The sequence below is a fragment of the Takifugu rubripes genome, chromosome 16 (assembly GCF_901000725.2).
Source record: "Takifugu rubripes chromosome 16, fTakRub1.2, whole genome shotgun sequence".
Classification (NCBI taxonomy): Eukaryota; Metazoa; Chordata; class Actinopteri; order Tetraodontiformes; family Tetraodontidae; genus Takifugu; species Takifugu rubripes.
The window spans coordinates 3,682,900-3,710,861 of record NC_042300.1 but is presented as its reverse complement, the minus strand read 5'-3'; the positions used below and the strand labels follow the sequence as shown (position 1 = coordinate 3,710,861).

General features: G+C 45.6%; 4 protein-coding genes across 12 annotated transcripts; 3 read left to right on the top strand and 1 right to left on the bottom strand.

The window, feature by feature from the left end:
* Window positions 1-41: 41 nt before the first annotated feature.
* LOC101075096 (uridine-cytidine kinase-like 1) lies at window positions 42-10,752 on the top strand. 3 transcript variants are annotated; one of them, XM_029849246.1, is made up of 15 exons: window positions 42-239; window positions 1,351-1,559; window positions 3,135-3,241; window positions 3,450-3,620; window positions 4,644-4,715; window positions 5,492-5,681; window positions 5,769-5,830; window positions 7,471-7,490; window positions 8,125-8,223; window positions 8,305-8,398; window positions 8,508-8,570; window positions 8,914-9,036; window positions 9,229-9,336; window positions 9,426-9,582; window positions 9,840-10,752. In XM_029849246.1, the coding sequence occupies exons 1-15, from the start codon at window positions 151-153 to the stop codon at window positions 9,914-9,916; spliced, it is 1,641 nt and encodes a 546-aa protein (XP_029705106.1). In that variant the 5' UTR covers window positions 42-150; the 3' UTR covers window positions 9,917-10,752. The 3 variants fall into 3 exon arrangements, with proteins under 3 accessions (XP_029705106.1, XP_029705107.1, XP_029705108.1); XM_029849247.1 differs by lacking the exon at window positions 7,471-7,490 and adding an exon at window positions 6,707-6,723 and having other exon boundaries at window positions 45-239; window positions 9,840-9,981; XM_029849248.1 differs by lacking the exon at window positions 1,351-1,559 and having other exon boundaries at window positions 86-239; window positions 9,840-9,981.
* Window positions 10,753-11,940: 1,188 nt separating this feature from the next.
* On the top strand, window positions 11,941-17,928 carry mpv17 (mitochondrial inner membrane protein MPV17). Of its 5 annotated transcripts, none has more exons than XM_011611769.2 (8): window positions 11,941-12,030; window positions 12,725-12,798; window positions 14,452-14,567; window positions 14,728-14,820; window positions 15,274-15,369; window positions 16,726-16,758; window positions 16,834-16,886; window positions 17,085-17,928. In XM_011611769.2, exons 1-8 carry the CDS (start codon window positions 11,993-11,995, stop codon window positions 17,152-17,154), a joined length of 573 nt encoding a protein of 190 aa, XP_011610071.2. In that variant the 5' UTR covers window positions 11,941-11,992; the 3' UTR covers window positions 17,155-17,928. The 5 variants fall into 5 exon arrangements, with proteins under 5 accessions (XP_011610071.2, XP_011610072.1, XP_003971438.3 ...); XM_011611770.2 differs by having other exon boundaries at window positions 11,994-12,059; XM_003971389.3 differs by lacking the exon at window positions 11,941-12,030 and adding an exon at window positions 12,085-12,227.
* Window positions 17,929-17,952: 24 nt separating this feature from the next.
* On the top strand, window positions 17,953-19,692 carry uts1 (urotensin 1). The gene is made up of 2 exons (XM_003971390.3): window positions 17,953-18,387; window positions 18,756-19,692. The coding sequence occupies exons 1-2, from the start codon at window positions 17,971-17,973 to the stop codon at window positions 19,179-19,181; spliced, it is 843 nt and encodes a 280-aa protein (XP_003971439.2). The 5' UTR covers window positions 17,953-17,970; the 3' UTR covers window positions 19,182-19,692.
* Window positions 19,693-19,710: 18 nt separating this feature from the next.
* On the bottom strand, window positions 19,711-27,962 carry trim54 (tripartite motif containing 54). Of its 3 annotated transcripts, none has more exons than XR_003891337.1 (10): window positions 27,584-27,962; window positions 26,925-27,103; window positions 25,892-26,069; window positions 24,962-25,057; window positions 24,657-24,890; window positions 23,775-23,797; window positions 21,076-21,200; window positions 20,859-20,919; window positions 20,619-20,674; window positions 19,711-20,295 (listed from the first exon to the last, which is right to left on the bottom strand). XR_003891337.1 is itself a non-coding variant. In XM_029849814.1 (10 exons), exons 1-8 carry the CDS (start codon window positions 27,773-27,775, stop codon window positions 20,861-20,863), a joined length of 1,086 nt encoding a protein of 361 aa, XP_029705674.1. In that variant the 5' UTR covers window positions 27,776-27,962; the 3' UTR covers window positions 19,711-20,295; window positions 20,647-20,674; window positions 20,859-20,860. The 3 variants fall into 3 exon arrangements, 2 of the variants coding, with proteins under 2 accessions (XP_029705674.1, XP_003971456.3); XM_029849814.1 differs by having other exon boundaries at window positions 20,647-20,674; XM_003971407.3 differs by lacking the exon at window positions 20,619-20,674 and having other exon boundaries at window positions 27,584-27,961.

Genomic DNA, 27,962 nt, shown 5'->3' with positions numbered 1-27,962 from the left:
GCAACAGCGCGTGCTGTCGATTCCACATCTGATTGCAAAAGTTGAACGATATTGAACGTGAGCGATATTTTCCCATTGACCTTAAACGCAGCACGTCGTCTGACGTCATGACGCACGCATTGTTTGGTTTCCGCGCGGCGCCGGGCTGAGATGGCAGCAATAATGAACGACAGCAACGCGGAGCAGCGTCCGGCACATGATGGGATGGGAGCGGACACGTCGACGTCCAGGACCGACAGGTACATTTGAAGGATGCGATGCTCGTGGTACCGCTCGCAGCTGGGCGACACGCCGGAGCGGGACACCGTTAGCTGGCTAATCGCGTTAGCTAGGTAGCACCGCCAGTCATACCTAAGAACTGCTCGCGTGGCTGGGCAGCAAACGTCATAACAAAGATTGAGCCCAGAAAAATTCAAGGATTATTAATTAAAAATCTTTTCCAGGCGTTTTTGTTCAGCCTTTTCTCCTATCGACATCATCTGCTTTTTCTGGCTCTTTTATCGTCCCAGGCCATTTAAAAGCGAACGTCACGCCAGTCGAGGTTTGACCTGCTGGGCTTCGGGTTTTGACCCGAACGTGTTTGGCAGCCTTCGCTTTTGTTCTGGCATCGCCTCATGGGCCAAAATCAATCATGCACCAACCTACTTCCTGTGCAACAATGTGCAGCACAGCCTACAGTCTCGTCAGCTAAGGCCAGCTATTGCTAACCTATTGCCAGAGTTTCCTTTAAATCATAATCAGTAATAAACTCCGAGGAGGTCAGGTCAGGTGGCTGACAGCCATGCTGCACACCCGGGTGGAAAAGGCTAATTTTCAACATCATAGTGTAAATCCCAGTGCAGTTTACCTTCCATGCCTGGGAAAAACCTGCAGCGGTCTGAAAGAATGGGTGTTTTCATCTTTAAGTGTTCCAGATATTGTGTCCGGCCATGTGATGACAGCCTTACTCATGTGAAAGCTGGCCCATCTCTGTTGTGTCCAGGGCAGCGATGTGATTTCCTGGGGAGTGTTGGCAAGTTCCCCTGCCTCCCCCTCAACCACACCGACAGCAGATTCTCCCTGTGGAGAGACGAGATCTGAGAGAGATACTGAAGTTTGGGCTCTCTCGGGCGCCTCTCCGCAGGACAGATGCTTGAGTTAAATGCCTGTTGTGGCGCAGCAGTGAGGGAACAGTTCTGAGCTTATAAGGCAAATCTGATGGCCTCCGGAGTAAAGAAAATGAAGGTGCACTGTGTGACCTTTGAGGTGGTGCGACCAGAGACTCAGCCATGTAAAGTCCTGGTTGTCAGTAAGGCCTGAAGGTCCTGGCAGTGATGGCACTGTGTGTTCCCCTGCTGTCTTTAACCTCAGTGGGAGCGGAGATGATTCGCTGGACGGCCTCACAAGCCATGCCCCCCGCTGCCCTTTGACCCCGTCCCTCTCGCCACCAAAACGCACCACGAGCCAGTCCAAGACGGAACCTCCGCTGCTGCGGACGAACAAACGGACCATCTACACTGCTGGCAGACCGCCGTGGTACAACGTCACGGGGACGACCTTCAAAGAGGCCTTTGTTATCGGTGAGGCAGCACATCTCTGGGTGTATTGATTGAGAATAAAGCCTTCGTTGTCATTGTGCACGCACGGTAAAATGCAATGCGGCACCTCTCAGGCTTAAATACCTGTTTGAATCATGGAGGTTTGTGTAGATGTAGGTTAATGTGTTTGCTTTAAAGCAGGAATTTTCTTTACGTTTGTCCAATCTGAGGGCATCGGTTTAAGCGGTGCTGTCCTGGGTGGAGGAGTCCCTGAGCCCCTTCTAGATTTTCTTGTTCTTGACTCTGCTCACAAGCTGCAGGAGGGTCTGTTGGACACTCTTCAACTGTATGCCGACCCATAAAATCAAGCACTTATTCTTGTTTATTTGCTGTTTTAGTAAAATGTTGTGGTCACAAGTCACACATTTAGATGAGAATGAAAGAATAACCAGCTGGTGTCAGCAGAAAGGGGAATATAGTCATTTGACTTAAAGGAGAATAACAGGATGTAGAAGGCACAGAAGCCCCCAGCTGCAGGCGTACCGACACAGACACACAGGACACACGTTATATGGCTGCCATTACATTCCCTACAACCCTAAAAATGAGAACTTTAGAACTGGAAATGAAGCTGTGGTGAATCTGAGTCCTGAGATGATTTGTGCCTAAATTCTTTGGCTATGCAGCAGCTGTGTGGGTGGCCAGTCTGGACGTGGAGCTCCTGGGTTACACCTGGTCTGTGCTTGGATGTACTAAGATCTCAAACACCTTTGGAGACGGCTGATGGTGGAGAAATGAGCAGTCCTGGTGAACGTTCCTGCAGCCAGACGCCCCCTCAGAACAACATCTGTGGCTGTGATTACAACTGCACATTTTAGAGGCCTTTTATTGTACTCATGCTGCCGGTCACAGATTTAGACAGTGTTTGGGAGAAAAAGACCTTTTTTGGACGTAGAAAAAGAGTTTGAGTTCAGCTCATGAAAAATGGGAGCAAAAAACTGAAGTGTTCCATTGATGTTTTTGTTTAGTGTCCCTTAAGTCTGAAGGGTTTGAGACCAGTTTGCTGTTTTGCTAAAGGCAGCAGTGGCCGCAGGGATCACTTTATCAGCGTATTCAGCGTTGACTGCATGTTGACTTACCCTCACACATGATGCTAATCTCACTCAGGATGAGTCACAGCAATGGGAAAGGGAGCCCGACGGGAGCTGTGGTTCTTCAAGGGTTCCTGTGAACCACACCGGCCTGTTTCTGCTCCCCCAGGACCACCGTGGTTTTAGCCTCTCTGCAGAGATGAGGCCGAGACAACAGGCTGAGGGGCAGAGTGGTTCCTCAGCCTGTTGTCTCGGCCGAAGCCTCGCGGATGCCAGAGGATGTTTCCTGCTTCCTCTCCTTTTATAGCTAATTGAGAGTTTTGTTTTGCGTAACAAAGTCTTTGAGTAGCCAAGCTCTGCTGTGAATTCTTTATGTGCTGGTGGGTTTTATCGGGTATTTTTTACTGTTTGTGAGCAGCTGAGCAGCAGCATCTGCCAAGTGTGATTTATGCAGCATTAGTAGCTCTGTAGCGATTCAGTTCCTCTACAGAACCTGTTTGTGTCATCATCATTTAATCTGCTGCAGGTCTCTGTGGCGGAAGCGCATCTGGTAAAACCACAGTAGCCAATAAGATCATTGAAGCGTTGGACGTTCCCTGGGTGGTTCTGCTCTCCATGGACTCCTTCTACAAGGTACAAGTATCTTTTAACGTCTGGAGCCTGATAAAGCCCCACAGGAGGGGCCCGCACCACCCTGGTGGTCACCTGTAGGCTTCACAGTACACCCACCGCTGCCTAACTTGGAACACCACGTTAGCTTCCTCATGTGGAGCCTAGAACCTTTCATGAGACGGGCTCCGAGATCACCAAACAGGCTGTGAACGTTATGTTTGTGTGCTAGGTGTTGAATCCAGAGGAGGAGGAGCTTGCAGCCAAGAACGAGTATAACTTCGACCACCCCGATGCCTTCGACTTTGAGCTGCTGGTCAACGTTCTCAGAAAGCTGAAGAAGGGGAAAAGCGTCAAAGTGCCAGTTTATGACTTCACGTCTCACTGCAGGCGCAAAGAATGGGTAAGATCACGGCGAGGACTGGGCTCGCCGTCTGTCGGGAACCTCGCCTGTATTTTAATCAAAGAAAGATTTAACGCTGCTTTTTTTCAGCTGGATGCAGTTTTGGTTCTAAAAAGGTCACTGATTAATAATTAATAATATCCTGCATCTCCATGGAAACCGCATTTTTTTCAGCTGGGATTGGTGGAAACTGTCACCACAGTTGGGCATCAGTGAAGCCACCCCCCACCCCCCCCAGGATGGATTACTCTAGAGATCTCTGCTAATTGGCTAATTATTGAGGGTGCTGGACATTAAACCCTGGAAAGAGCCCAACTCTCCCTCCTCAAGCCATGTGAGAAATCAATCGGGCTGTGTCTCTCCTGACACCTCCTCTGATTCTTTTTCAGAGTAATTTCATGGCTGAAAGGCGCAGGTCCGCATGGGGAATCCAGCACCGTAACACGTGGCCCAGCCTGTCTGTTGGACCTTTTGTAGGGGGTGAATGTAATGAACGCTCCAGTTTCTGAGGGTGCTGGGAACAGTCCTCCGGACTTCTCTTCTGTTTCTGTAGGAAGCAGTTTTGGTTGTTTCTTCTTCTCTGGTGAATAAGAGTAGGTCACCTTGTCTCTTAAACACATTAAAGACCCTTTAAATCTTCTCTCTGCGAGGTGGAAATGAACAAATCGATTCATTCGGAGTCTTTTCTTTAGCGTTCACACACGTGTGCACGTACAGAATCAATAAGTGTGTCCAGTCTATTGGGTCCAGCAATGTTGGATAATAGGATTGTGATGTTCTCAGCAGCATTTACTGTGGTTCTAACAGTCATTAATCTTTCTGAGGTCATTTTCCCACGTAGCTGCAATGTTTCATGCGGATGTTTGAAGATGGCGCGAGGCTGGCCTGTAACGTCTGGTTGTCGCCTGTTCGTATTACCTTCACGATTCTCTCTCTCTCTCTCTTGAGAAAGTGGCCCAACATGCACAGGAGGTAGTTTAGTTTTGATTGATGTGAAAGAAAACCTTCCATTTCTGCCTGCAGAAAACCGTGTACGGCGCCAACGTGGTCATCTTTGAGGGCATCCTGGCGTTTGCCAACAAAGAGCTGTTGAAGGTAAGAGTCCCTCACGTGTGGGTGGTCTCACTTTGCTTTCTCCTCTTTGTGTGTGTGTGTGTGTGTGTGCTGGAGCGTGGTGATAAGAGCCTCCCCTGAGAGCCAGCTGTGCATGTAATTACCCTCTGAATCAGTTGATTACCCCCAGCGTCCACTGTGATTAATTATGTCCTGGAGTCCGTTAGTGCAGCTGAAGGTGGGATCTGGTCTGAGGAGATGACAGCCTGACGCTCTGTCAGATTCAAAGGAAAACCCGTCCAAACTTCAATAAAATCCCGCCATTTTCCAAAGAAGCTGGTTGTTGTCAGGATGAAAAATGATGGAAAGCCTCCGTTTTGCTCTTTAACCCCTGGGAACAACACGGCGCTCATTCCCGTCCTGCAGCAGGCCGACAGCTGTGCCTTCGTGCTCCGGTTGGTCAGCGTGTCAGATTTACCGCCGCTGGTTGTGCAGCTGAGTAATGGCTGCAGCCGTGCGCTCTTGTCCTCTAAAACACTCCTAGTGTCGGCGGTGCTTCCAGTCTTTCCAACTGCTTCGTGGATTCTGCCTCGTTGATTTCAGCTGCAACGACACCCGTCGCCACATTTTAGCCACAAAAGGAGAAAAATGTTAAATCCCCCACACAACAAACATATTTATGAAAATAAATTACATTAATATTGATATGAACAGTAATGATGATAATAATATTAATATCAACTGAACAAGTGGGGATGCTAACTGCAATGTAGCATTCTGCTAACATTTCCTTGGTGATATTCCTCTTCCTGAGCCAGCTGCTGGACATGAAGGTGTTTGTGGACACGGACTCTGACATCCGTCTGATCCGGCGGCTCAAGAGGGACATTTCCCAGCGTGGGCGGAACATCAGCGGCATCATCAAACAGTACAATAAGTTTGTGAAGCCGGCGTTTGAGCAGTACATCGAGCCCACGGTGCAGTCAGCTGACATCGTGGTGCCCAGAGGTGAGTGTGGGCTGTACTGGTACAACTGGGAATCCTCTCTCAGCCAGCACGTCTGAGATGAAGCCCTTTTGCTTTTGGGTCTCGCAGGTGGAGAAAACTTCGTAGCTCTGGATCTGATTGTCCAGCATGTTCACAGTCAGCTGGAGAAGGTAGGAAACATGCAACTCTGGTGATTTCAGCCTCCAAAGCGATGGGAACTGGTGCTGCTGTGGGTTTTAGAAGAATCTCTCTGTAGCATGTGCTCCTTTTTCATCTCTGTCATCAGAGAGAGCCCATGCTGCTGTGAGGTGATGTGATGATGTCCTGGGGTGCTTTCTATAATGCCAAACCTCTCAGGGCTTAGGACAGATGCTGATCACAGATGTCAGAATAACCCTCAAAAATACTCACACAGAAGGCAGCAACAAACCAGGTCAGACTAGTTGATCGAAATGTGCTTTGGGAATAAAATCTGGTTTAGAGAAGCTCCAGAAAAATACCTTTGTCCTCTTGACACATGCTCTGGGCTGAGTCTCCATTAAAATTGAGTTTAAAATTCAGCATTAGTCAGATCTGTGGTACAGATAGTTATCTACACTTAACCCGGGTTTTCCTGAACTCATCGTTTGTTTGAACAGGATAAAAATTTACATTAAAAGTTTAGCTTCATTAAACCCTCCCTGGGTCGTGCTCGTCACTGATTGCACAATTGCTCCCTCTGCTGGTAAAACAGGTGAACACACCACAGAAAATATTTAACACGCTGACGAGTCCACACACACACACACACTCATGTATGCTCACACATTTATGTTCACACAATAATGGTTCTTTCTGCCTTTAATATATCGTGTCATGTACTGAAAATTGGAACATTTACCCTAAGGTTGTTAAATTAACCCCACTTAGGCTTTAAGCAAACAACTTTTGCCCTTGTATGAGGTGTCTTATTCTTGTGTTTTTCCCCCCATGTGCTTGCACACACACGTGCCTCTTTGACACACACACAACCCCCTGCCTGGCTGAATGCTGTGTAACCATTCCAGCGTGAGATCACTGTGAGGTACGACTGTTGCATTTTATACTACACTTTTTCTACCTTTTCTTTCTTGTCTGCTTCTTTCAGAGAACCCAAAGCATCTGAATCAAATCAGCGTGTGTGTGAGTGTGTGTGTGTGTGTGATGCAGCATACTTGTTTCTTCCTTCTGTTTTACATTTCTGTAAATAATAACATTATTTATGTTTAAATCTAACATGCCTTTACATTTAACAAAGATCCTCAATAACGTTGACACCCTTCACTCTTTTCTATATCGGAGGGCTGTTCTGTGGTTAAACAGTGTGGCAGTAGTTCAGAGATCTCAGGTCATTCCCACTTTAATTAACCTTAAATACTAATTGAGTTTCAAACATGTGTTAAGAGGAGGTGAAACCTCACTGAAGTTCAGAGGCTGGGTGAAGATGTGGTTTGATGGATGGAAGTAGTTTGATTTACATCCTTTTGATGGTGATGAAGGTTAAGCCAAGCACTGACCATGACATAAATAAAAACAACCAAACTGCTGGTGTGTTTATGGTGTAAAGGTTCTGCCAGAAGGGGGAATACTCGGGTGAGTTTGAATGTGCAGCAGTAGAAGCAGCGTCAGCCTCCTGTTGGAGGGTGGTTCATCTGGAGGTTCTATAAACTGGTCAGCTCCTCGGTCCTGATTGAGTAAATCTCTAATCACACTTTTCTCTTCTTCATATTTCTGTCTTCTTCCTGACCTCTCCATCCTGACCGTTGAAAATATGACGCGTGGTCATCGTCAGAGGAAGCTGCGCTGGGATATGTGAGGCTCTCAATGATTGTTTGACTAAACGAGTTCCAAGACGACGGTGCAATTTGTAACATATGGCCACCATCTGAGTTTCTTTTTTCTTTGACCATCACATGCCACTGACGCATGTTTACGTTATCGTGGGGCACATGAGAGCTAACGCCCAGGAAAGCATCTCAAACAGGAAGTTAGAGTTTAATCAAAACTCTGATGTGGCAGCTGTAACGGATCCGACACTGACGCCGCGTCAGACAGGTGACAGATTAGATTCTGGTCATACAAACCATGGCTGTATTTTACAAACTTCACTTCAAGTGGAACGCATGTTTTAAAGCCGAGCATGCAGCAGAAGCTCTTCCACCTTTTTAAGCTTGTGTTTGAACACTTTTCACCATTTCCTGTTTGCTAGCCTCAGATTAGCTTCCCTTGGTTTGTGTGTTGAGGTTGGCAGATGCTGAGATGATCTTTGTGGACTGAGATATTTGCTTAAGCTGAAGACCAGATTCTGGCACGTCTGCTTGGTCTTGTTGGTTACCGTGCACAGATTTCAGCCATCTTTGCAGCAGGGGCAGGTTGTTTTCATGATGTGGTTCAGTTTTGACGCTCATCCTTTAATCTGAAGTGCATCCGTCCCTCCACGTTCCAGATCGGCCCTGGCCTCCGCCCACCAGGGACAGCCCCTCCCAGAAACCCTCAGTGTGATGGAAAGCACGCCGCAGGTCCGTGGCATGCACACCATCATCAGGTCAGCACACACACACACACACACCCTCACACACACTTTTGAATGATTGTCTTTGCTCATGACTTCTGTTTCCTCCTGTAGAAACAAGGAGACGAACAGAGACGAGTTTATTTTCTACTCAAAGAGATTAATGAGGCTTCTGATCGAACATGCCCTCTCCTTCCTGCCTCTCAAGGTGTGTGTCTGTGTGTGTGTCTGTCTGTCTGTGTGTGTGTGTGTGTGTGTGTGTACTAACCTGCAGCAGCACTTTTCTCCTCTCTTACTTTTTGCTGCTCTCTCTCCAGTCCGTATCCGTGGAGACGCCTCAGGGTGGCGTCTATAATGGGAAAAGGCTCAGTGGAAAGAGAGTAAGTGGGTTTAAACAAATACGCGACTGCGCCCCCTACTGGGAGGGAGAATATTGCCCACATACAAACAACCTGATTTGCAATTTAATTGGCAGTAAAAGCAGGTGTAGAAGTTTTAAAGGTGTTGGCAGGTCAACAATGATGATTCTGCTGTTCCTGCAATGTGACTGTACTTTTATACCGCTGTAAAAACTGTAGTTATTCAGTTTTCCTCTCAGGTCTGCAGCACAGTGAGCATATTTAAGCAATAATGTCATTGATGAAGGCTTGATTAAGAGTTTACACTGACTTCCATCCATCCTTCAGTTGTTTTCATCGTGTGTGTGTGCGTGTGTGTGTGTAGATCACAGGCGTCTCCATCCTCAGGGCAGGAGAGACGATGGAGCAGGCTCTGATGGCTGTTTGCAAGGACATCCGGCTGGGAAAGATCCTGATCCAGACCAACCACAACACAGGAGAACCAGAGGTCAGCGGGGTCATGTGATGTATTTTAGTACAAGCAGAATAATCTGGGGTTTGGAGGTTCATGCAGGTTTTCCACTCAACGTTCTGTCAGAATAAATTATTGTTATTTGAAAACCCTTTAGAAAAGTGCTCTGTAATCTGGGTCAAAGGTCACCTTTGTCTTGATCTCTGTCTGTTATTTGCCACCCCCCAGCTTCACTACCTTCGCCTGCCCAAAGACATCAGCGAAGACTACGTCATCCTGATGGACAGCACCGTTTCCACAGGAGCTGCGGCGCTCATGGCCATCCGAGTCCTGCTGGTGGGTCCACAGGGTTCAAATAAAAGCATGAATCCAGATGTTGACAAGGTGATTGAAGCCCTCCTTCCCGTCTCTGCCGTCTTCTGAAGGACCACGACGTTGCAGAGGACAAGATCTTCCTGCTGTCTCTGCTCATGGCTGAGATGGGCGTCCACTCCGTGGCCTACGCCTTCCCCAGAGTCCGCATCATCACCACCGCCGTGGACAAGGAGGTCAACGACCAGTTCCACATCATTCCGGGCATCGGTGAGGACACAACCTGAAACCTCAGCACAGACGCGTTGTGGATACATTAGACTAGCAAACAGCAAGTTTAAATCTCTAAATCTGGAAGAAGACATTCTTGGATTAAACCAGGAATTATGATTAATGCTGGATTTCTGACAGTAACTATGATGTGATTTGTGAGGGACTATATTCTAAAGGTTAAACCAAATCAGTTTGAGCTCTGTCCATCCATCCATCTCTGTTTTTACCCCTCTCACATTTGCCTTTTCCCAAAGGGAATTTCGGGGATCGTTACTTTGGCACCGACGCCCCCTCAGACTGGTGTGAGAGTGATGAAGGGATGGACTACTGAAGAGTGATGCTCCAGGGAGGCTGGGCACCCTGGAACTGGGGGAGGAGCCATTACCCCTCACTACTTGAAGAGGCTGGCATCGATGTTGTTCACAATAATCCGGATTCTTCTACCCAACATGTTAATGACGCCAGAAACACTTGTGTTGCTTCGACATGAGATTTTAGGATCCTGCAGGATTTTGCACAGCTGAAATAATCCTCATCTCTCAGCCAGTGGGCTCCGCTGATCAATCGATCGGTCACTTAGCTAATCCGATCAGTTCGATTCCTCTTTGCACAAAAGCATGAAGGTTAGTAGTTTTCATCCACATTACCGGCCGTCCCCACCGAGAACAACTATAATGTGACAAATACTGGAGGGTTTTCCTGTTGGTCAACATTAAACCAAACTGAAAGAGAACAAATATCTGCAGATCAAAGGATTTTGAGCTGTGTTCTTCATGGTTGACAGAGAAGCATCACTATGACAACAGAGGCTCACGGTGAGAGAACAGCCGACCAGCCACCTGCTCCCGTTGCTCTTGTTACAAATGAAGATGAAACCTAGAGTGTTACCTCAGATGACTGAAAAACAATCATTAATACTTGAAGAACAACTGGCTGAAAAGAACAGGTTAGCTCTGTTTTAGCTGGTGTCTGTTCAAGCGTTCATCACGCTTAGTTGTTACGTCCCACAAAATGGAAGGTTACAGGGTGTGTTGAAGCCTTTATATTAAGGTTATTAATGGGAAAACCTGAAAACTTATTATTATTTTTAACATATCATAAAGATTTGTTTTCTTGGCTTTAGCTGTTTGTTTGGTCAGCTAATAAAATGATGTTAAACATTGCCAACAGGCATTGACTCATTCTTATTCACTTCATATGGGAGCTGCTTCTAGACTCTATTTTTATTTGTTTGCTTCATGTTGTAAAGTCCTGTTTTGTGTATTTTTTACTTCATGTGTCCATGGAGACGATGGGGGCCGCTGATGCATGTAGAACAGATGTTTTCCTTTTAGAACAACTGCAGGTTTGAGTGACGTTCCTCTTATTGATCCACTAATCTCAGAATTAACACTCAAAATTCAATCATTAAACAGGATTCAGATTTTTCTGGTACAATCCTTTCAATCCAAGACTTTTCTGAACCCTGCAAGTAAAACTCAGATCAGTCGGTGCGATCAGACTGGAAATGTGCCTCAAAACATCAGAGATAGTGACGTCACGAGCCCTTAACTGTCCTCCCTGGAGGAAAAACTGGGTTTTTAAGGGGGAAAAAAATCATTTTTGGAAAGATCTTTGTCCATAAAAGCCCATCAGTCCTCCAGTTGCAGTTCTGTGGTCTGTTATGATGCTTCTGCTCCAAAAATAGGGGAAAAAAGGGTCATGGCAAGATAATGTTGATGAGATATTTTGTCTTTGTTCTGGCCAAATGTCCTTCCTGTAAATGTAACACTGATGACACATTCCTTTAAAAAGTTGAACAAAATGCTGTCATGTGTTTTCTGCTCTGTTAAATAACTCACAAAGATACTTTAAGATAAAAATGGAGCTCAGACAGGTGAATTCCAGACGTGATGGAGGTTAGACGTGTTTATTATCAATGTTCTGCCGTTGGCTGCAGTGTTTAATTTCTTAATTTCTTATATTTTCGTTTCTCCACGGGGGGGCGCTATAGCTGCGCTTTATGTTTACAACGGAAGTGACGATCCCGACCAGCGGTGTGCCGCCTTTGAGGGTTGTCGGATTTTATTTAGATTTACTAGATATCAGTTTTTACGAGCCCCAAAAGCATTTTTAATTAGGTTTTTTTTTTTTAGAGAAGATAAAAAATATTTTGGCGAGTATAAATCCTACATTCAGTCCTTCACGTCTAACATTTTAAGGTTTAGTAGGCGCAGCCATACATCTGTGGGGCGTTAGTAGACAAAATAGAATATGAAGAAAAAGACTTAATGTTACGTATGCATTAAAGAAAAATGTTAATGTTAAACAAATTAGTCTCTGGCCTCAGGTAACACCGAACATTAACCGTCTCACCAGAGCAAATCAATAAAATACTTTAACTTTACGAGCGTCTGCTGAGCCGTGAATGCATCAGCGGTGGAACCTCGCCGGGATCATAAACAGGCGCGTCGCATTTTTATTTTGCAACACTTGTCAGTATTATGACTATTAAATGTTTTAAAACTATGTGGTTGTGTGCGGCCGAGGACGCGACGCCGTAGTTTTATCACCCCCACGTGCAGTCAAACAGAAATGGCAGCTGCCATTAAAATGCGGGCGATGATGCAGTTTGGTCTCATCTACCCATTTTTGACCTGCAGGTTTATGTCCACGCTGTTGCACCGGTTGTATCGTGTTCGTTCATCAGGAGTGAAGATTTACCCGAATCGAGAAAAATAATAAACGTGACTCCACGTGATGCCTAAAAACCAAAGTCGATGGCTTCAAAGTTTCCGCTGTTTGCAACTTTTCCTGTGTGTCAAATGATTTTCATACACGTTTATACACTCATCTGACATAAAGTGCAGATTTGCTTTAGTTGGGCAAGGATGGGCTTTAATAAAGGGACCAAGTATTTGCTTGTATGTTCCACTGAACGTTTACAGGATGGTTGGGTTTAAACGTATTGATCAGACCAGATTGCACTCAGCAGAAACCTAAATTCGATTTTCAAGCTTTAATGAACAACACGACGGCTCTCATCAGGGGTCGCTTGATTGGAATCACGATGGTGGGCGGGGATGGTTGGTGGAGAAATTGCCTGTTTATTTCCTGATCAGAACTTTGTGATTGATCGGTTTCTCTTCTTTGGTGACAGAATGGCAGGAATTTGGAGAGCGTACCAATCCCTGATGTCCAGGTACCCGTGGACGGTGCAGATAGTGACGGCTGGTAGGAGAATAACTTTACTGCACATCTGTCTGACATCTGTGTCGCCCCTCTGAACTTTAATGGCCCTCTGAAAAGTCACCAAGCAGTTTTCTTGTTGCTGTTCTGAACTCTGTTGTTCGTGCTGGGTTTAAACTGGTGGCTTCAGTTGGCGACCTTTGCTTCTGCTCAGTTTGCCAGAAATGAGAACTTTGACCAAAATAATCAGATCAGTTTCAGCTGAGAAATGTCAGGAGTCCACGCTCTTTTACCGGATTTAAAAAAGGCTTTATGATTCTGTTCTTCCATCTTTGTAATGGTCATGACAAGAATTCATTATTATCAATATTCTTAATTTATTCTATTTTGGTTCTTAGATACATATAATCCTCATAGCTAATATTTTAACAAAAGGAGCTACGAGGGTTATATGTGGCCAACACACAAAAAATGAAATCATAACATTGATTGACTAAGAAATTTACAACAAATAAAATTGTTCTTTGTGTGTGCCAATAACAGTCATTGTATTAAATAATATGCTTGATAAAATAAGAATATTTCTCATAAATCAACGGAATACATTACACCAAAAAAACAAAGTTGGGAAGACTGAAGGAGTCAACGTTCCAGTAAACATAAAAACCTTATTTGTTAAGTACAAGTTTTCTTAAATTGTTTTTCATTAAAATAGCTCGTTTGAAATAATCGAATTGAAGCAAATCATTATTTTAAAGCAATCATTTTAAATTTAAGCTTGTTCTAAATGCTACAGTACCGAATAATCGCCGCTAGGTGGAGGCAACGCTCATCAGACGTGTAACTCGAGACAATTCAAATCAACTTTATTTAAACAGCAACAATCGACATTGCCACAGTCTCAGTAATATAAATATATAATAAGCAATGCACATTATGCAGTTTTTTCCTCTAGAGACATGCGTTTCTGGTGCTAAAAGTTGAAAATATCAGTAATGTAAAATATAATAATACTGAAAATATACTGTATTTTTATACAACTTTGACAGTTAAACATCCTTGTTCCTGCCACATATTTTCAAATCAATATTCAAGTCAGCTCCAGGGGAGGCATAGAGCATAGAAATACATACAAAAATACAATATATTGAATTGAATAAAGCTGCTGCTTGAGTGGGTCAGCGGGGTCGGAGGTCAGTATACAGCTCTGAAGGCGGCAATACCTGTAAATGGATACAGAAGTGGGAGGAGCAGAAAAACTACACAGGAAATAGCATTACTAGTCTACGAGGAGAGGAGAGGAGAGGAGAGGAGAGGAGAGGAGAGGAGAGGAGAGGAGAGGAGAGGAGAGGAGAGGAGAGGAAGCCATGATCCAGTGGGGGGGTGACAGAGGCCTGTCAGGTGATCATGTTTCCGGACCCCGGCAGCCTTGGCCTATAACCGCATAGCTAAGATGTGACCTAACGATTAGTCGACCCCCTAAGTATGATAATTTGTCTGTCTATGATAGTAACTGGAACTACTGAATTAACAACAATAAGCTTTTTCAAAGAGGAAGGTTTTAAGCCTGATCTTAAAAGTAGCGATGGAGTCAGCCTCCCGTACCTGGACAGGGAGCTGTATGTAATTTAAGAACTAAAAGTTTAAAAGGTCCCACACTTTAAGAGGAAACTGAATGCATCTTCTGTCTGTCTGCAGGCTCTTTGGTGGGTGTTGGTGACGTCATCTCCCAACAGCTGATTGAGAGGAGAGGATTGGCCCATCACAACATGCAGCGCACAGCCAAGATGATGAGTATCGGTTTCTTCTTTGTGGTAAGTTGTGTTGTCATGGTTACGGCCCATTGATGATCATAGTTCAAAAGATTTGGCTAGCGATGAAGCCGTTGTCACATTCCACTGCAGACGTGGCCGAGTGTGTGCGAAGAAACCTCGAGTCTGTTTGAGCTGTAATGATTATTTGTGATGGATTAAGGGTCCGGTGATCGGCAGCTGGTACAAAGTGTTGGACAGACTGGTGGTTGGTGGAGGTAAAAGTGCCGCCATGAAGAAAATGCTGGTCGATCAGGTGAGAGAACCTCCTGAACCAGCTGCTGTAACACTTAGAGGGTTAATTATGAATAGTCAAAGTGCTCATTTATTAACTGGAGCGAAGATCTGAGTGACTGAAGTTCTGGAACACCTGGACACAGTTTCAGTAGGTTTCATTAATAAAAAAACCAAAATCAGCATTTCCATTTAATTATAAAACATTTCCGATCCTCACTTCACTATTCTACAGTATCACAGAAGCACTTTATAATTTTTATTCATTGGTACCAAAAAAGGAAACAATCAAGCAATCTTGGCTTTCACTCATCTTTTGTTCTTAATCAACCTTTTATTGTTCAATTCAAGTTAAAATGTAAAACATTTTGTTTCAACGTGTTCGTCCTATGTTTGTTCTGGCTTTTCTCTCATTAATGGAACACTTGTTGTGCACCTGTGCATGTCTCCTTTCACCTCCGCCTTTCCTCTGCAGCTGTGCTTCGCTCCGTGTTTCCTGGCAGCATTTTTCTGCGTCTCTGGTTCCCTCAACGGTCTGACGCTGGAGGAGAATGTCCGCAAACTAAAAAGGGTGAGACTCGAACATATGATGTTTACCGATGAAACGCAGTTCCCCTCAATTCCAATACTGAAATCATAAACTTCGAAAGAGTCAAAAAAAAGGTTCATATCAAGAAATGAATTCAGTTTTAACTTAAATAATTCGGGTTTTCCCAACAACCAAAAATGAGCTCTAGCTCTGTTTAAAATGGCAAAGCTCCAGATGCAGGTGAGGGCAGAGCAGGGGCGGGGCTAATGGAGATTTTCACATTTAAAATGAGGCAAAGTTTTGGCGTCTGATTCGTCTTTAGAAACAAAAGCGATGTTATTCACACTGATTTTAGTCTTTGATCTGCTTTGAAGTGGGCGGGTTGTTTTCTCAGGTGAATGAGAGTTCACCTGCCTGGCCTCCAGCGCTCGCCCCTCGTTTTTATTATTAGAATCTATTTCCTGTCAGCCGGAATAAGTCGGACCTTCGCCTGTGTGCGTGCACGTATTTGTGTGTCAGGTCAGAGCTCGCTGTGGTCTTCTGCTGTCTTTGGCCATTTTACTTACCCAGGATGCACCTGGTCAGCATCAATTATTTACAGGAGGAGAGGCGTGGAGCCGAAAGGCCAAACTGGTCAGGAAGGACAGTAAATAGGAAACAAATGTGCTGTTACGACGTCAGGAAACCTGGAGAAACATTCTCCAATCTCTCTTTGACGTAATCAAGCTCACATCTTCTCTATTTGGGGGAAAAACAGTCGTTAAAATCTGAGTACGCGACTCGGGACTCTCTTACGGCCAAGCATCAGCATCACCGTGGCGACGCCGGGTATTGGAAGTAGATGGATGTTTAGCCTGGGTCTGTCCTGCACAGCTGTGAACCAGATATAATCTTCAGTTTATTTCAGACAATGAAATACTTTTTTACCCTGTAAAAACTGGATTCAAGGGTTCTGACATTTCTATTGCGCAGATTTAGTCTATAAATGTGACCCTGGTGGTGATGAACCCACAAAAAAGTGTTTCTTTTATACATCCAGACGTGTGCTGACCTTTAATACAGGGTGGAGAGGGTTTGTGTGTGGGTGTAAATAACCATGAAATCATGTTTGTATATAAATAAATAAATACCCTTAAAATTCTGACATAATGAATATTTAGAGTGATAGTTTTCATTCAAATAATTTATAATCAGCCTAAATAGCATTGGTCATTTTAGTTTCCCTTAATAAATTTATTTTAACAAAAAGATCATTTTATTTATTTATTTAGAATCCAATACATTTGCAGAAATATTTTGAAAGCATCGTATCCACAATGATGTTGACTGACGGTTCGTGAACAGCAGCACACTCTTGTATCGATCTTTACCCCCAAATATCTTCATTGTTTTTGACAGGACTACACGGACGCGCTGATCTCAAATTACTACGTGAGTTTTCCTCCCCGGTGTATTCTTTGGCCCGGTGTCGGCGGAGCTTGAACCCCTGATCTCTTGCTTTGCCAGCTGTGGCCTCCCGTCCAGATCGCCAACTTCTACTTCGTCCCGCTGCATTATCGGTGAGTCGGGCGCGAACCGTCGCGCGACTTTCTGGACGCGTCGTGCGCTTTCGAGCGGCGACGGTTGATGACGCCATACGCCTGCGACAGAAACGAGCTAAGAAAAGACGCGCTGTTTGATCGTAAAAAGACTACTTAAACACAGCAGGTGTCAGGTCTTAGGAGAAACTCTTTCATGACACGAACTCCCGGTTGTAGGTTGGCGGTTGTCCAGGTGGTCGCCGTCGGTTGGAACTCCTACTTGACCTGGAAGGCGAACAAGATGTGAGCGCTGATCACAAGTCCGAGCTGTTGCTGAGGATATTGACACTCATCTGTGAGTCAAACCGTCACAGAGTGACTCACAAAGGGCGAGAGAACAAACTTGTCTACTCTGAATGACAAATTCACACTAAAGAGTCAAATTAAGGGTTTATTTATGGAAGTGATGTCGCGCAGTAACATTCTGGTCAGCAGAACGGTGGTGTTTACAGTATTTGTTGTTAGCAGCAGCGGTATTTTCGACTTGACAATCGTGTAATAATTACAGATTATGCATCTTCAGTCTGACTTTATACTTGACATCGGTCTAAAACGCGTGAAGCGAATATGATCGGTCTGTTACAGGTCGCAGTGCATTCTGTTCTGCGAGACGTGTTTACCCGAATATTTCCACATGTTTCTGAAAAATAAACCTTACAGTTCTGCAAACTGATGTTAAGATCCTGACTTTCGTCCGCTGCTTCGTCCACTTACTGATCTCAGAACCGTTCAGAAGTATCGTCATTGTCGCCGTCTGGTGGCCGACGGTGGTACAACAGGCATGTTACTTTCGTTTCTCATAAACTGAATAATATTTGTTAAATGTTAGCATCTTTATTTTACGTAGGCACTCAGCCAGCATTCCAGTAAATGTGTTCATACTGAGACACATCAAAGTCATTTCCTGTATACTGCAACTGGGAGTTTTAAATGTGATTTGTTTTCATCTGTTTGGTTCCTACTACATTGTAAATGGCATAAAGATGTTTGCTGTCAAATTAAATTCATCTTCACAATCAAAGCTGTCTCTGGTGATGCCTGTGGAGGGAAGCTACACTGGAGAATGTCACACTCATTCATGAGCCTCAACAAGTTGTATCCAAGTGTCGGTGTTGGGGAGTGTCACCTGGCATGTCTGCTTCTGGATGAGTTGCCGGTTCATCTGGTCATTTGTGTGTTTGGTGCCTTGCTCGGGGGTGCCGCGTTTGGTCTGGGCTGGGGCCGGGGCCTGCCGCTTCCAGGCCAGGTCCCTTGCAGACTGAGCTACCGCCGCCCAGGGGGGCCCGGGGCTCCTACCTGGTTAAACTCCTCCTCTACTTCCTGTTCGCTCTCGTCTCGCGCTCTTCGATTTTGGAAACAGCACGAGCGCGCGTTGACGTCAGAGTTGCGGTCAGGACGGATAAAACCGTCCATCCTCACAGAGACTTTCAGACCCGGACCAGACTTCCAACCACCGAGATCCGCTTCTGCACCTGAAACGGTGAGTTCCGCTCGGTTCTAACCCGATCGCTGGACCGGGTTCTGGTTCTGGCTGGATCTGAAATTGCGGGATAGAGAACCGTGTGGGCGTCGTTCACGTGACTAGTTAACAGGTTCAGCGTCTCCAAAGTTTTTATTTTAACGAATGTGACACTTATAAAGCCAATTATCTCGATATTTGATGCTGAGCAGGCGGAAGGAATCCAGATTTCCAGGATGAAATGTTTTTATCTTTAACATGTCTGGGATGTTGACGGAGTTCATTTACAGGATCGATCAAATGATTGCCGACAGCAGCGTCTTTGACTTCACTGAACTCGGAGTTGATGCTAGTTTGGTTTCGTGATTCTGCTCCTTTTGCTCCTCCAGGACATGAGGCCCACTCCTCTTCTCCTGCTCCTCTCTGCACTCCTCCTCTCCTCGCTCCTCCGCCCCGCCGCCGGCAGACCGAGCAGCCTCCCCAGCTGGCCGGACGAGCTCGGCCGCCTCCGGACGCAGCAGCTGGAGGAAATGCTTCTGCAGGCGGCCGCGGCTGGAGACAGCGCCGCCTCGGAGCTCCTGGACGACCTGCTCCTAAAGTTATTCCAGCGGAGAAGTCCGGAGCTTCTGCACCTCCTTCCAGTGGGTCAGGAGGAGGAGGCGGCGCGGCCGGTGCTGAAGCGCAGCGAGGAGCCGCCGCTGTCCATCGACCTGACCTTCCACCTGCTGAGGAAGATGATAAAGGAGGCCAAGATGGAGAACCAGAAGGAGCAGGAGCTGATCAACCGCAAATTATTGGACGAATTCGGGAAGTAAAACTGGAATTCTAAGATCGCCAGTTGGTGCGAGCCACCTCTACTATATAATCTTTCAAAATTCCCCCTCCTAAACATGGCAAAACCCCCAAACCCCGGATGAAAAGAAGATGAAATTAATGACAAATGTTCTGAACAATCAATCAGCGACTTTAAACGTTCTGAATTAGTTACACATCGTTTATAATCCTGATATTCGGTATTTTAATCTGTCTGAAAATGTTGATCTTCAACTTACTCAAGAGTTATTAATTAGTAAAATTAGAAAACTGTACCAAAAAAGTTCCTGTTTTTGCTGATTCGCTGTTATTGAATCATTCTGGTCGATTCAACAAAGCATAAATATTGATTTCTCATTGCCTTTATTTAGGCACTTTCACCTGTAATGTATCGACTGTAGCATGCTATTGTTTAAAATAATATTTATTTTGCCATAAATGTCCCTGTCTGTCATCATTAAAACAAAAGCTTTTTTTTGCTGTTAATATTTTCTAATAAAAGTCAAAGTAAAACGGAACTCACTGCTGTGATTATTACTGGATAGAAAAGGTGCCGATCACCTGCTTTTAGCTTCAGACTCCCAGCAGCAGGCTGAGGGGAGTTCTGGTAGTGACCGCTAGGGGGCGCCCATCCCATCAAACGGCTGCTGTTTGCACCTCTGTGAGACTGATAACAATCATTTTTGTTTGATATAACTGAGCTAACTGTTGCTGTAGCTAGCTAAACGACTCTATAGCTGACTGAACCTGGTGCCACAGCCTCCTCATTATGGCTCTACTCAAACCAGCACCCGCGCATCATCTGCAGGACAACAAGCAATAATGCAAACGTACTACAGCTTTTATTCTACTTTCAAAAGCAGTTTCATGCCCGTGAATATAAAATCTGACATTAAATGTCCAGAAGTCTTTGTTTGTATCCTCAGAGAAGAGAGAACCTATAAGTTTTCCTCCTACGGACAAACTCGAGACACTAAACAAAAGGCAGAATAAAGGGGAGTCGACATGTCCAAGAGGAAGGAGGGTGAAGGAGGACGAGTTTGAGATCATTGTCGGGTTCTTGTGGTTCTCCTGGAGGACTGTAAGTGCATCTCTTCCTCTGCAAGCCGTGAAAACCTGGAATAAAAAGATGTTGTTAATATCCACAGATTATTGGTGACAATACACAGAACAGAGAGGATCATGGGAAGACTGAGAATCTTTGCTCTCCTTATGTGGTCTGATCAAAGCTAAATCAAAATATTTCCTGCGGTTCCTGTTTTCTACCAGGACTTGAAAGGAAAATTGTATTTAGGTGACTTTTTACAGCAGCCTCTTGAGGTGAGCTAAGCCTGTATCCACCTACAGGAGAAGCTTAAAGATCAATGATACATCATCAATGTGCATCTGCATTCACAACAAATGAAAGAACAAATTTAAATTTGAACCAATGATCAAACCCCGTGACAGCGCCCCCTGGTGGCCCACCGGAGAATCTCTTAAACCCGAGAGGTTCCTGTTTTAGGGATGAAGGAAAGTTAATATGGATTAATTTTAACATGAAAAGGAAGATGGGTTTGTTCTAATGGTTGATGCTCCAAAGTTCACGATTAAACAGTTGGTTTATTTAATCCACATTTATTAATGAGGATAAAATAAGAAAATACACATTTAGGGTCAAAAGAAGAGCGACCTCTGACCTCTAGAAGGATGTGAAGTCGACCTCTGACTCCTCCTCAGTTTCCTCATCATCTGCGACACCTGCACACGCAGAGGAAATCAGGGTGACGTTCATGAGGACCTTTCTGCGTTTATATTTAAGGGAATAAATTGGTTTGAATGGAAACTGAAGCTTGTTTGTACGAAGCTTCTAGAGGTGATTCAGCCGCAGACGTGATGAAGATGGACGAAACCAACCGGAGCAGAAGTCGATGTTCATCAGCGCCGCCGCCGCATCGCTGGCGTCGATGGTGAAATGGTTCATGCTCTCGTAGCCAAGTTCTGGACGTTCTGTGCTGGAGGTTCTGGACGTGGCCGCCATCCTGCAGACAACCAGTTCCACATTCAGACTTGATTTTCACACAGATCAGCAGGTTTGGAGCTGAATGATGGCACCGATCGATGCAAATCTACAAAATACTGCATAAAAAGGTTTTAAAGGGTTAAACGCCGAATCTGTGTGGTGTTCGGGTGTGTGGGACCCGTTTTCACTTTTTATTAAAAGAAATAAAAATAAGTAATAAAAATAAGTTCAAAGAAATAAAAGTCAGTAGTTTTGAAAAACCTTGCTTCACTTATAAATTTGTTTCCACTCATTTCTTGATTTTAATTGATTTTTTTATTATGTTTTAAATAATAAGTTATAAATGTGACCTAACAAAGGTAAAGGGCAAATATTAACCATATATCTTGTTTATACTGCTTGTGATTGGGATAAGGTAAACATCTGTTCAGTATTTTAATATAAAAGTGTTTGATTGTGAGGCATTAAAAGCCACAAAATGCAACGGGTCCATCAGACCCACAAACGCTGGCTGAGTAACAACAATATGAACATTACACAAGGGTTAAAGTTATTTATTTTACAGTAACTTCAGTCGGATGAATCGTCACGGTCTGTTAGCATGCGTTGTTAGCCTCGTTAGCTCCAATTCATACAACTCATTTTCTGGCTTTTAATTAGAATTAAAACACAGATGGATGTGTGTGTGTGTGTGTGTGTGTGTATATATATATATCTCCTGACTCAATGTCATGGATACTGGAGTATCTAAAGCTGTATAATATCAACAGGACACTAAGAGTTCATCCAGAACTCCATGAAGCTGTGGAACACGACTCTGGAGGCCAACTCAAAGCCAATTGCGCAGGTGAGCATCAGATGTGGCATTTATCAAGGAGATGCTCTGTCCCCCCTACTGCTCTGCATAGGCCTAAACCCCCTCAGCCAGATCATCACCAAGAGTGGCTATGGGTACCAGTTCTGAAGTGGAACAACCGTCAGCCACCTCCTCTACATGGACGACATCAAGCTGTATGACAAGAACGAGCGTGACATCGAGTCTCTGATTCACCTCACTAGGATCTACAGCAAAGACATCGGGAGGTAATTCGGGCTAGACAAATGTGGGCGGATGATATCTAGAAGGGGAAAGGTGATGGCAACTGACGGGGTTGAACTACCTGAAGGGAACATCACAGATGTGCAGGACAGTTACAAATACCTGGGGATCCCGCAGACAAATGGTAACCACGAGGAGGCAGCTGGGAGGTCAGCCACAGCCAAATACCTGCAGAGGTTAAGACCGGTCCTGAAAAGCCAGCTGAATGGTAAGCACAAGATCCAGGCCATAAACACCTACGCCCTGCCAGTAATCAGATACCCTGCTGGCATAATACCCTGGCCACTGGAAGAGATACAAGCCACTGACATCAAGATAAGGAAGCTCCTCACCATGCACGGAGGGTTTCACCCTAAGTCCAGTGTCCTGAGGCTGTATACAAAGCGAAAGAAAGGGGGCCGAGGACTAGTAAGTGTCCGAACTACTGTCCAGGAGGAAACAACAAGCCTCCAAGAATACATCAAGTAGATGGCCCCGACTAACCCACTGCTGAGTGAATGCCTCAGGCAACAAAAGCCCACCAAGGAGGAGGAACCTGAGGGGCTATCATGGAAGGACAAGCCCAGGCATGGAATGTACCACCGACAAATTGAGGAAGTGGCTGATATCGAGAAAACATACCAGTGGCTGACAAAGGCCGAACTGAAAGACAGCACAGAGGCACTAATCATGGCTGCACAAGAACAGGCCCCGAGCACCAGAGCAATAGAGGCCAGGGTCTACCATACCAGGGTCAACCATAAGGGTCTACCATATCAGACCAGGTGCAGACTGTGTGGAGATGCCCCTGAGACAGTCCAGCACATCCCAGCAGGGTGCAAGATGCTAGCAGGCAAGGCATTCATGGAACGGCGTAACCAGGTGGCTGGCATAGTGGACAGGAACATCTGCACTGAGTATGGGCTGGAGGTCCCAGGGTCCAGGTGGGAGACACCTCCGAAGGTGATGGAGAACAAGCAGGACAAGATCCTGTGGGACTTCCAGATCCAGACTGACAAGATGGTGGTGGCCAACCAGCCTGACATCGTGGTGGTGGATAAACACCAGGAGACAGTGGTGGTGATAGATGTAGCAATCCCAAGCGATAGCAACATCAGGAAGAAGGAACACGAGAAGCTGGAGAAGTACCAAGGGCTGAAGGAGGAGATGGAGAGAATGTGGGGCATGAAGGCAACAGTGGTCCCAGTGGTGATCAGGACACTAGGGGCAGTAACACCCAACCTGAGTAGATGGCTCCAACAGATACCAGGAACCACACCAGAGATCTCTGTCCAGAAGAGCACAGTCCTAGGAACAGCTAAGATCCTGCGTAGGACCCTCAGACTCCCAGGCCTCTGGTAGAGGACCCGAGTCTGAAGGAGGAGCGAGGAAGAGTGTTCGTATGTGTGTGTGTGTCCAGTTCATGGAACCAAAACTCCAAAATTACTCAGAAACATAAACATTAGTGGCCACTTTCTGAAGTAGATTAAACGTGCCGCATCACAGCTCGCTCACCTTTCCAGAATGATGTTGGCGTTCTGCCGGGATGACATGACATCTTTAGAGTTTTCTTCCAGCCACATCAGTCAAAAATGTCACCCAGAAAATAAAAAACAACCAGTTTGATGTTTAATAGCTCGGCTGCCATTAACCATAAACCCGTCAAACACCTGATGCTCCCAGACCAATAACAACAGAGGTTTCAGTCAAGTCTACAAATATATTTCAGTGAAATTAATATAAAGTTGTTTTTACTCTGATCAGATTACCGTGGTAACCAGCAAATGCATCATCGTGGGTCAATCACCATCTTTATTACATAGCTTTATTTAATAACATAAACATTCCAAATGCAAGAGGCAGAAGATGAAAAAGCAGCCTAAAGAGACTAAAAAAGAGAATAAAACTGAGCAAACAATCAGATTATTGATGACGGACGGAGACGTTGGTGCTTGATCGACAGTTTGTGATGTTAAAAAGCTCCGTTCTCGGACCCTTTTAAACACACTTCTCTTTGTCAAATTAAAAATTTCAATTTTTCAGGAAAAAAATAATCCCTCTGCACCTTTAAAATGACCTGGGAGGTAATTCTCCACTGTTGTTTCACCTCGTAGTAAAGATTTTTGCATAAGTACTCTGACTCAGCAAAACTTCAGGCTACGCTAAGCTAACATGCTCACACTAAGGTGACAATTAAAGGCCGTGAGTATCAAACTGTTAAAATCTGTTGTCAGAAGTCTGATAAAATACATTCAATTGAGTTTTTGATGTATAATATCAAAAGCACACTAATTTTAAAGTTAATACTGATCCCTCGGTGGCTGTAGTGCTTCTACATTAGCCATGACCACATTATACGAAGTCTCTGGCGGCAACTGAGTAACCACGACAACCCACCTGAATAAAGGCAGACATGTGCGGCTCCTCCATGGACCGAATGGCCGACTCCACCAGCGTTACGGCGGCCTCCAGCTCGTCGCCGTAGCGCTGGATGAGCGAGCGAGCTCGTTTGAGTTTGTGGTCCTGCTCCTTGCTGATGAGCCCCACCAGCTCCAGCTTCCGCTCCTCCAGGGTCGCCACCAGGCGGTCAAAATGGCCGGCCAGCTGTTCTCGCTGCTGCTTTCCATTCTCCTGAGGTCGGAGGTCAGAGGTCAGAGGGAGGATCAGCCTCCATCTCAATCAGAGCTTCCCGTGCAGCTCACCTCTATGGCGTGGCACATCTCTTCCATCTGGGAGATGTGCCCCTGGATGTGGTCGTTACTGGCGACCAGCATGGCGATCTCGTCGCTCAGCTCCACCTGCAACACGGCAAACAGGGTCGACGTGAAACCAAGCGCCAACGTTTGCCTGGAAACATCATTTTCCTTCCAGCAAAGCGGCAGAACTGTGTCATCAGCACAACAACACGAGTCACCCAGAATGCACCTGTTTGGCGATGACATCACCGGCGCTTCTCGTCGTTGCGCTGCTAAAGGAACACAAACTATTGTCCACGTGAACGTTGGCGTGAAGGAGGATCGAACCTCATCTGAAATTCAGATGAGTGAATCAGAGATGTCGGAGATGGTGGCCGAACGCCAGCGAAGCCAACTGCTCAGAAGGCGGCCGCACGCTGCCAGCAGGTCCACACGTGTGACGGGATCACATGAAGCGCTTCAAAAATAATGGAACATGCGGCGTCCGTGAAGAGCCGTGGAGTGGGTACAGAACTTCCCCCAAAAAAGATCTTTTCTCTTTGAAAATTAGGATCCATCCCACCGAGCACATCTGCGGTCACATCTGTCCGCTTCACTCTTCTTCTGGGGGGACAAAGCGGCCACGGAAGAAGGAATTAAAAAATAGAGAGCAGGTAAAGGCCACGGCCGAGCTTAGACGCTCCTGGAGGGTTCGTTGACCTTTAAAGAAGCTGCTGCTGCCCCCAAACTTACAAACTGTGTTCAGCAGCAGCTCGGACGAATGCTGGGATCTGTTTACCGAGACGGGTGGAGAGGGAGAAGGAACGCGAGCCGGAAAAGAGAAGGAAAGAAGAGAAGGTGGGACAGATTTGACCACCTGGTGGCCCTGAACATCCGGTAGCTGTCGGGGGACCAAATGAAAGTGGAGGCAGGCGGGGAGCTCCGGGTGACTCGTACCTTCTTCCGGGTGTAGACGCTGTCCAGCGGAGCCACCTCGCAGTCCTTGTGTTTTCCGAACACTTTGCACATGGAGCAGGTCGGCGTCTGGCAGGAGAGGCAGTAGATGTTGATCCTCTCGTCATCGTGGTCTTCACACATCAGCTGCTGCGGCTGTTCCGGCTTCATGGCCAGAAGTCTGAAAACACCAGAGCAAAAGTATCATTCTAACGTTGCTATCGTATTCAGGACAAACAAGGCCTCGCTGTCGTTGCCAGAAATCCAGCTGTGACGTCAGCAGATGAGGCTATGATTCCAGGATCGGTGTGTGACGACTCAAACCAGGCACAGCAAACACACAGCTTCGTCTTCATCACCTGTGCATCTTCCTCACATTTGTCACCCACAAACACAGCGCAAACCTTGTCCAACTGGAACTGGCCGTGGGCGTCTGGGAGCGACAGGATGAGTAAAGCCCGACAAAAACTTTCCACACCTCAGAAAACAAAACATTTTTCTACTTCTTTTAGCCCCCACAGAGAAGGAGGAGAGTCCATCTGTCTCTAGCGAACATCTTCATCAGCTGCTGGGCTGGAGCCAAAATAAAATCCAACAAAATCAAACACAGTTTTCTTGTCCAGATTGTAAGAGATAAAGTTAACATTTCGGATGATCACATTGAATATATGATCATATTAAATATACGTAAACACACACACACACATATACAGTATATAGGTTGGTCCGATTGCAGAATTTAAGACTTAATCTAAGGACGGTTACGTTAAAAATACATCAAACATATCAATGATTTTCTTAAGTTTTGTTTGTTAAGACTTAGGTTGTGTTTATTTAATCAATAAACGAAATGAAACTGAGTAAAATGAAGTTCACGGCGCTGCGCTGCCCCCTGTCGGCAGTTGCCTGTATTACACGAGCCTCGTTTCAGATTCTATATATTTCTTCCTGGCGCCTCTCGCATAGAAACTAAACTTGTTTTTTTAGTGTTTTAACAGAACCCCCTCCCTTTTTTCAGTCTTTACTACCTCCTCACCTGGATGTCTCCTGCTGTCTGTACAGATCTATGATGTTCTCCACCAGCAGGTTCCTCTGCAGACCATAGATGCCGTGGCGGTCCAGCACCACTTCGTGACGGCAGGAGGGACATCGAAAGCGGCTTCCACTGACCACAAGACCGGAGGAACCACGAGCGTAACCCAGGGGATTGGCCTCCTGGAAGAAGAGAAAAGTCAAATTTTGGCCTCTCCGGTTTAAACTTCCTGATGATTAAAAATGGCCAATAATCCATTTGGAGTTTCATTATTGAAAATTATTTCCTGCCTGTTTGTGTCATTTTAACTGACAATACTGTGACGGGTTTAAAGCCTTATTGCATTACCAGATATTTCTGTTTAATTGAGTGTTGTTCTTCTTTGGTGAAATATTTTCCAACTGTTTGATTGATAAATTCTGCCCCCTGGTGGTCAAAGTTTCCCCATCAAATTTCAGTCCGCATTTAAGTGTAAAGGGATCAGTTTCATACAAAATTAATCTTTTTTCCTGTTCTTTTAATTGAAATAACATCGAGGTAAGTTTTTTTGGGAGATAACAAGAAAGTTATGTTGCATATACCTGCTGCAGGTGTGGGAATGTACGGATGACGCTCTTTTGTAAACACACATGTCCTAAAACTGTAAACATGGAGGATCTCACCTGGAAGATGTCGCTGGCACACTTGCGGCAGAGGTTGTGCTGGCAGGGCAGGATGACCACAGGTTTGGAGAACATCTCCAGGCACACCGGACACACCAGCTGCTTCTCCAGGTTTTCCATCGCGGCTCCTCGGGCGGCGCCGGGGCCAGAACTGCCTGCTGATGGAGGCTTGCAGCCCAGAGCAAAGTTCATCAGGCCACCGGGGACGTTTCAGCCTGTCGGGTCAAACGTGGGGAACCGTCCTTCAGCCTCTTTCTGGGTTGTTTGAAAAAGTTTGTGTGTTGCCCCTCCAATTGTGGCTCTTTCAGGCGGACTCTTCCCAGCTGTTCATCCCTTAATCCCACTGGCTGCGTGTCTGAAGCCCCCCCACACCCCCATC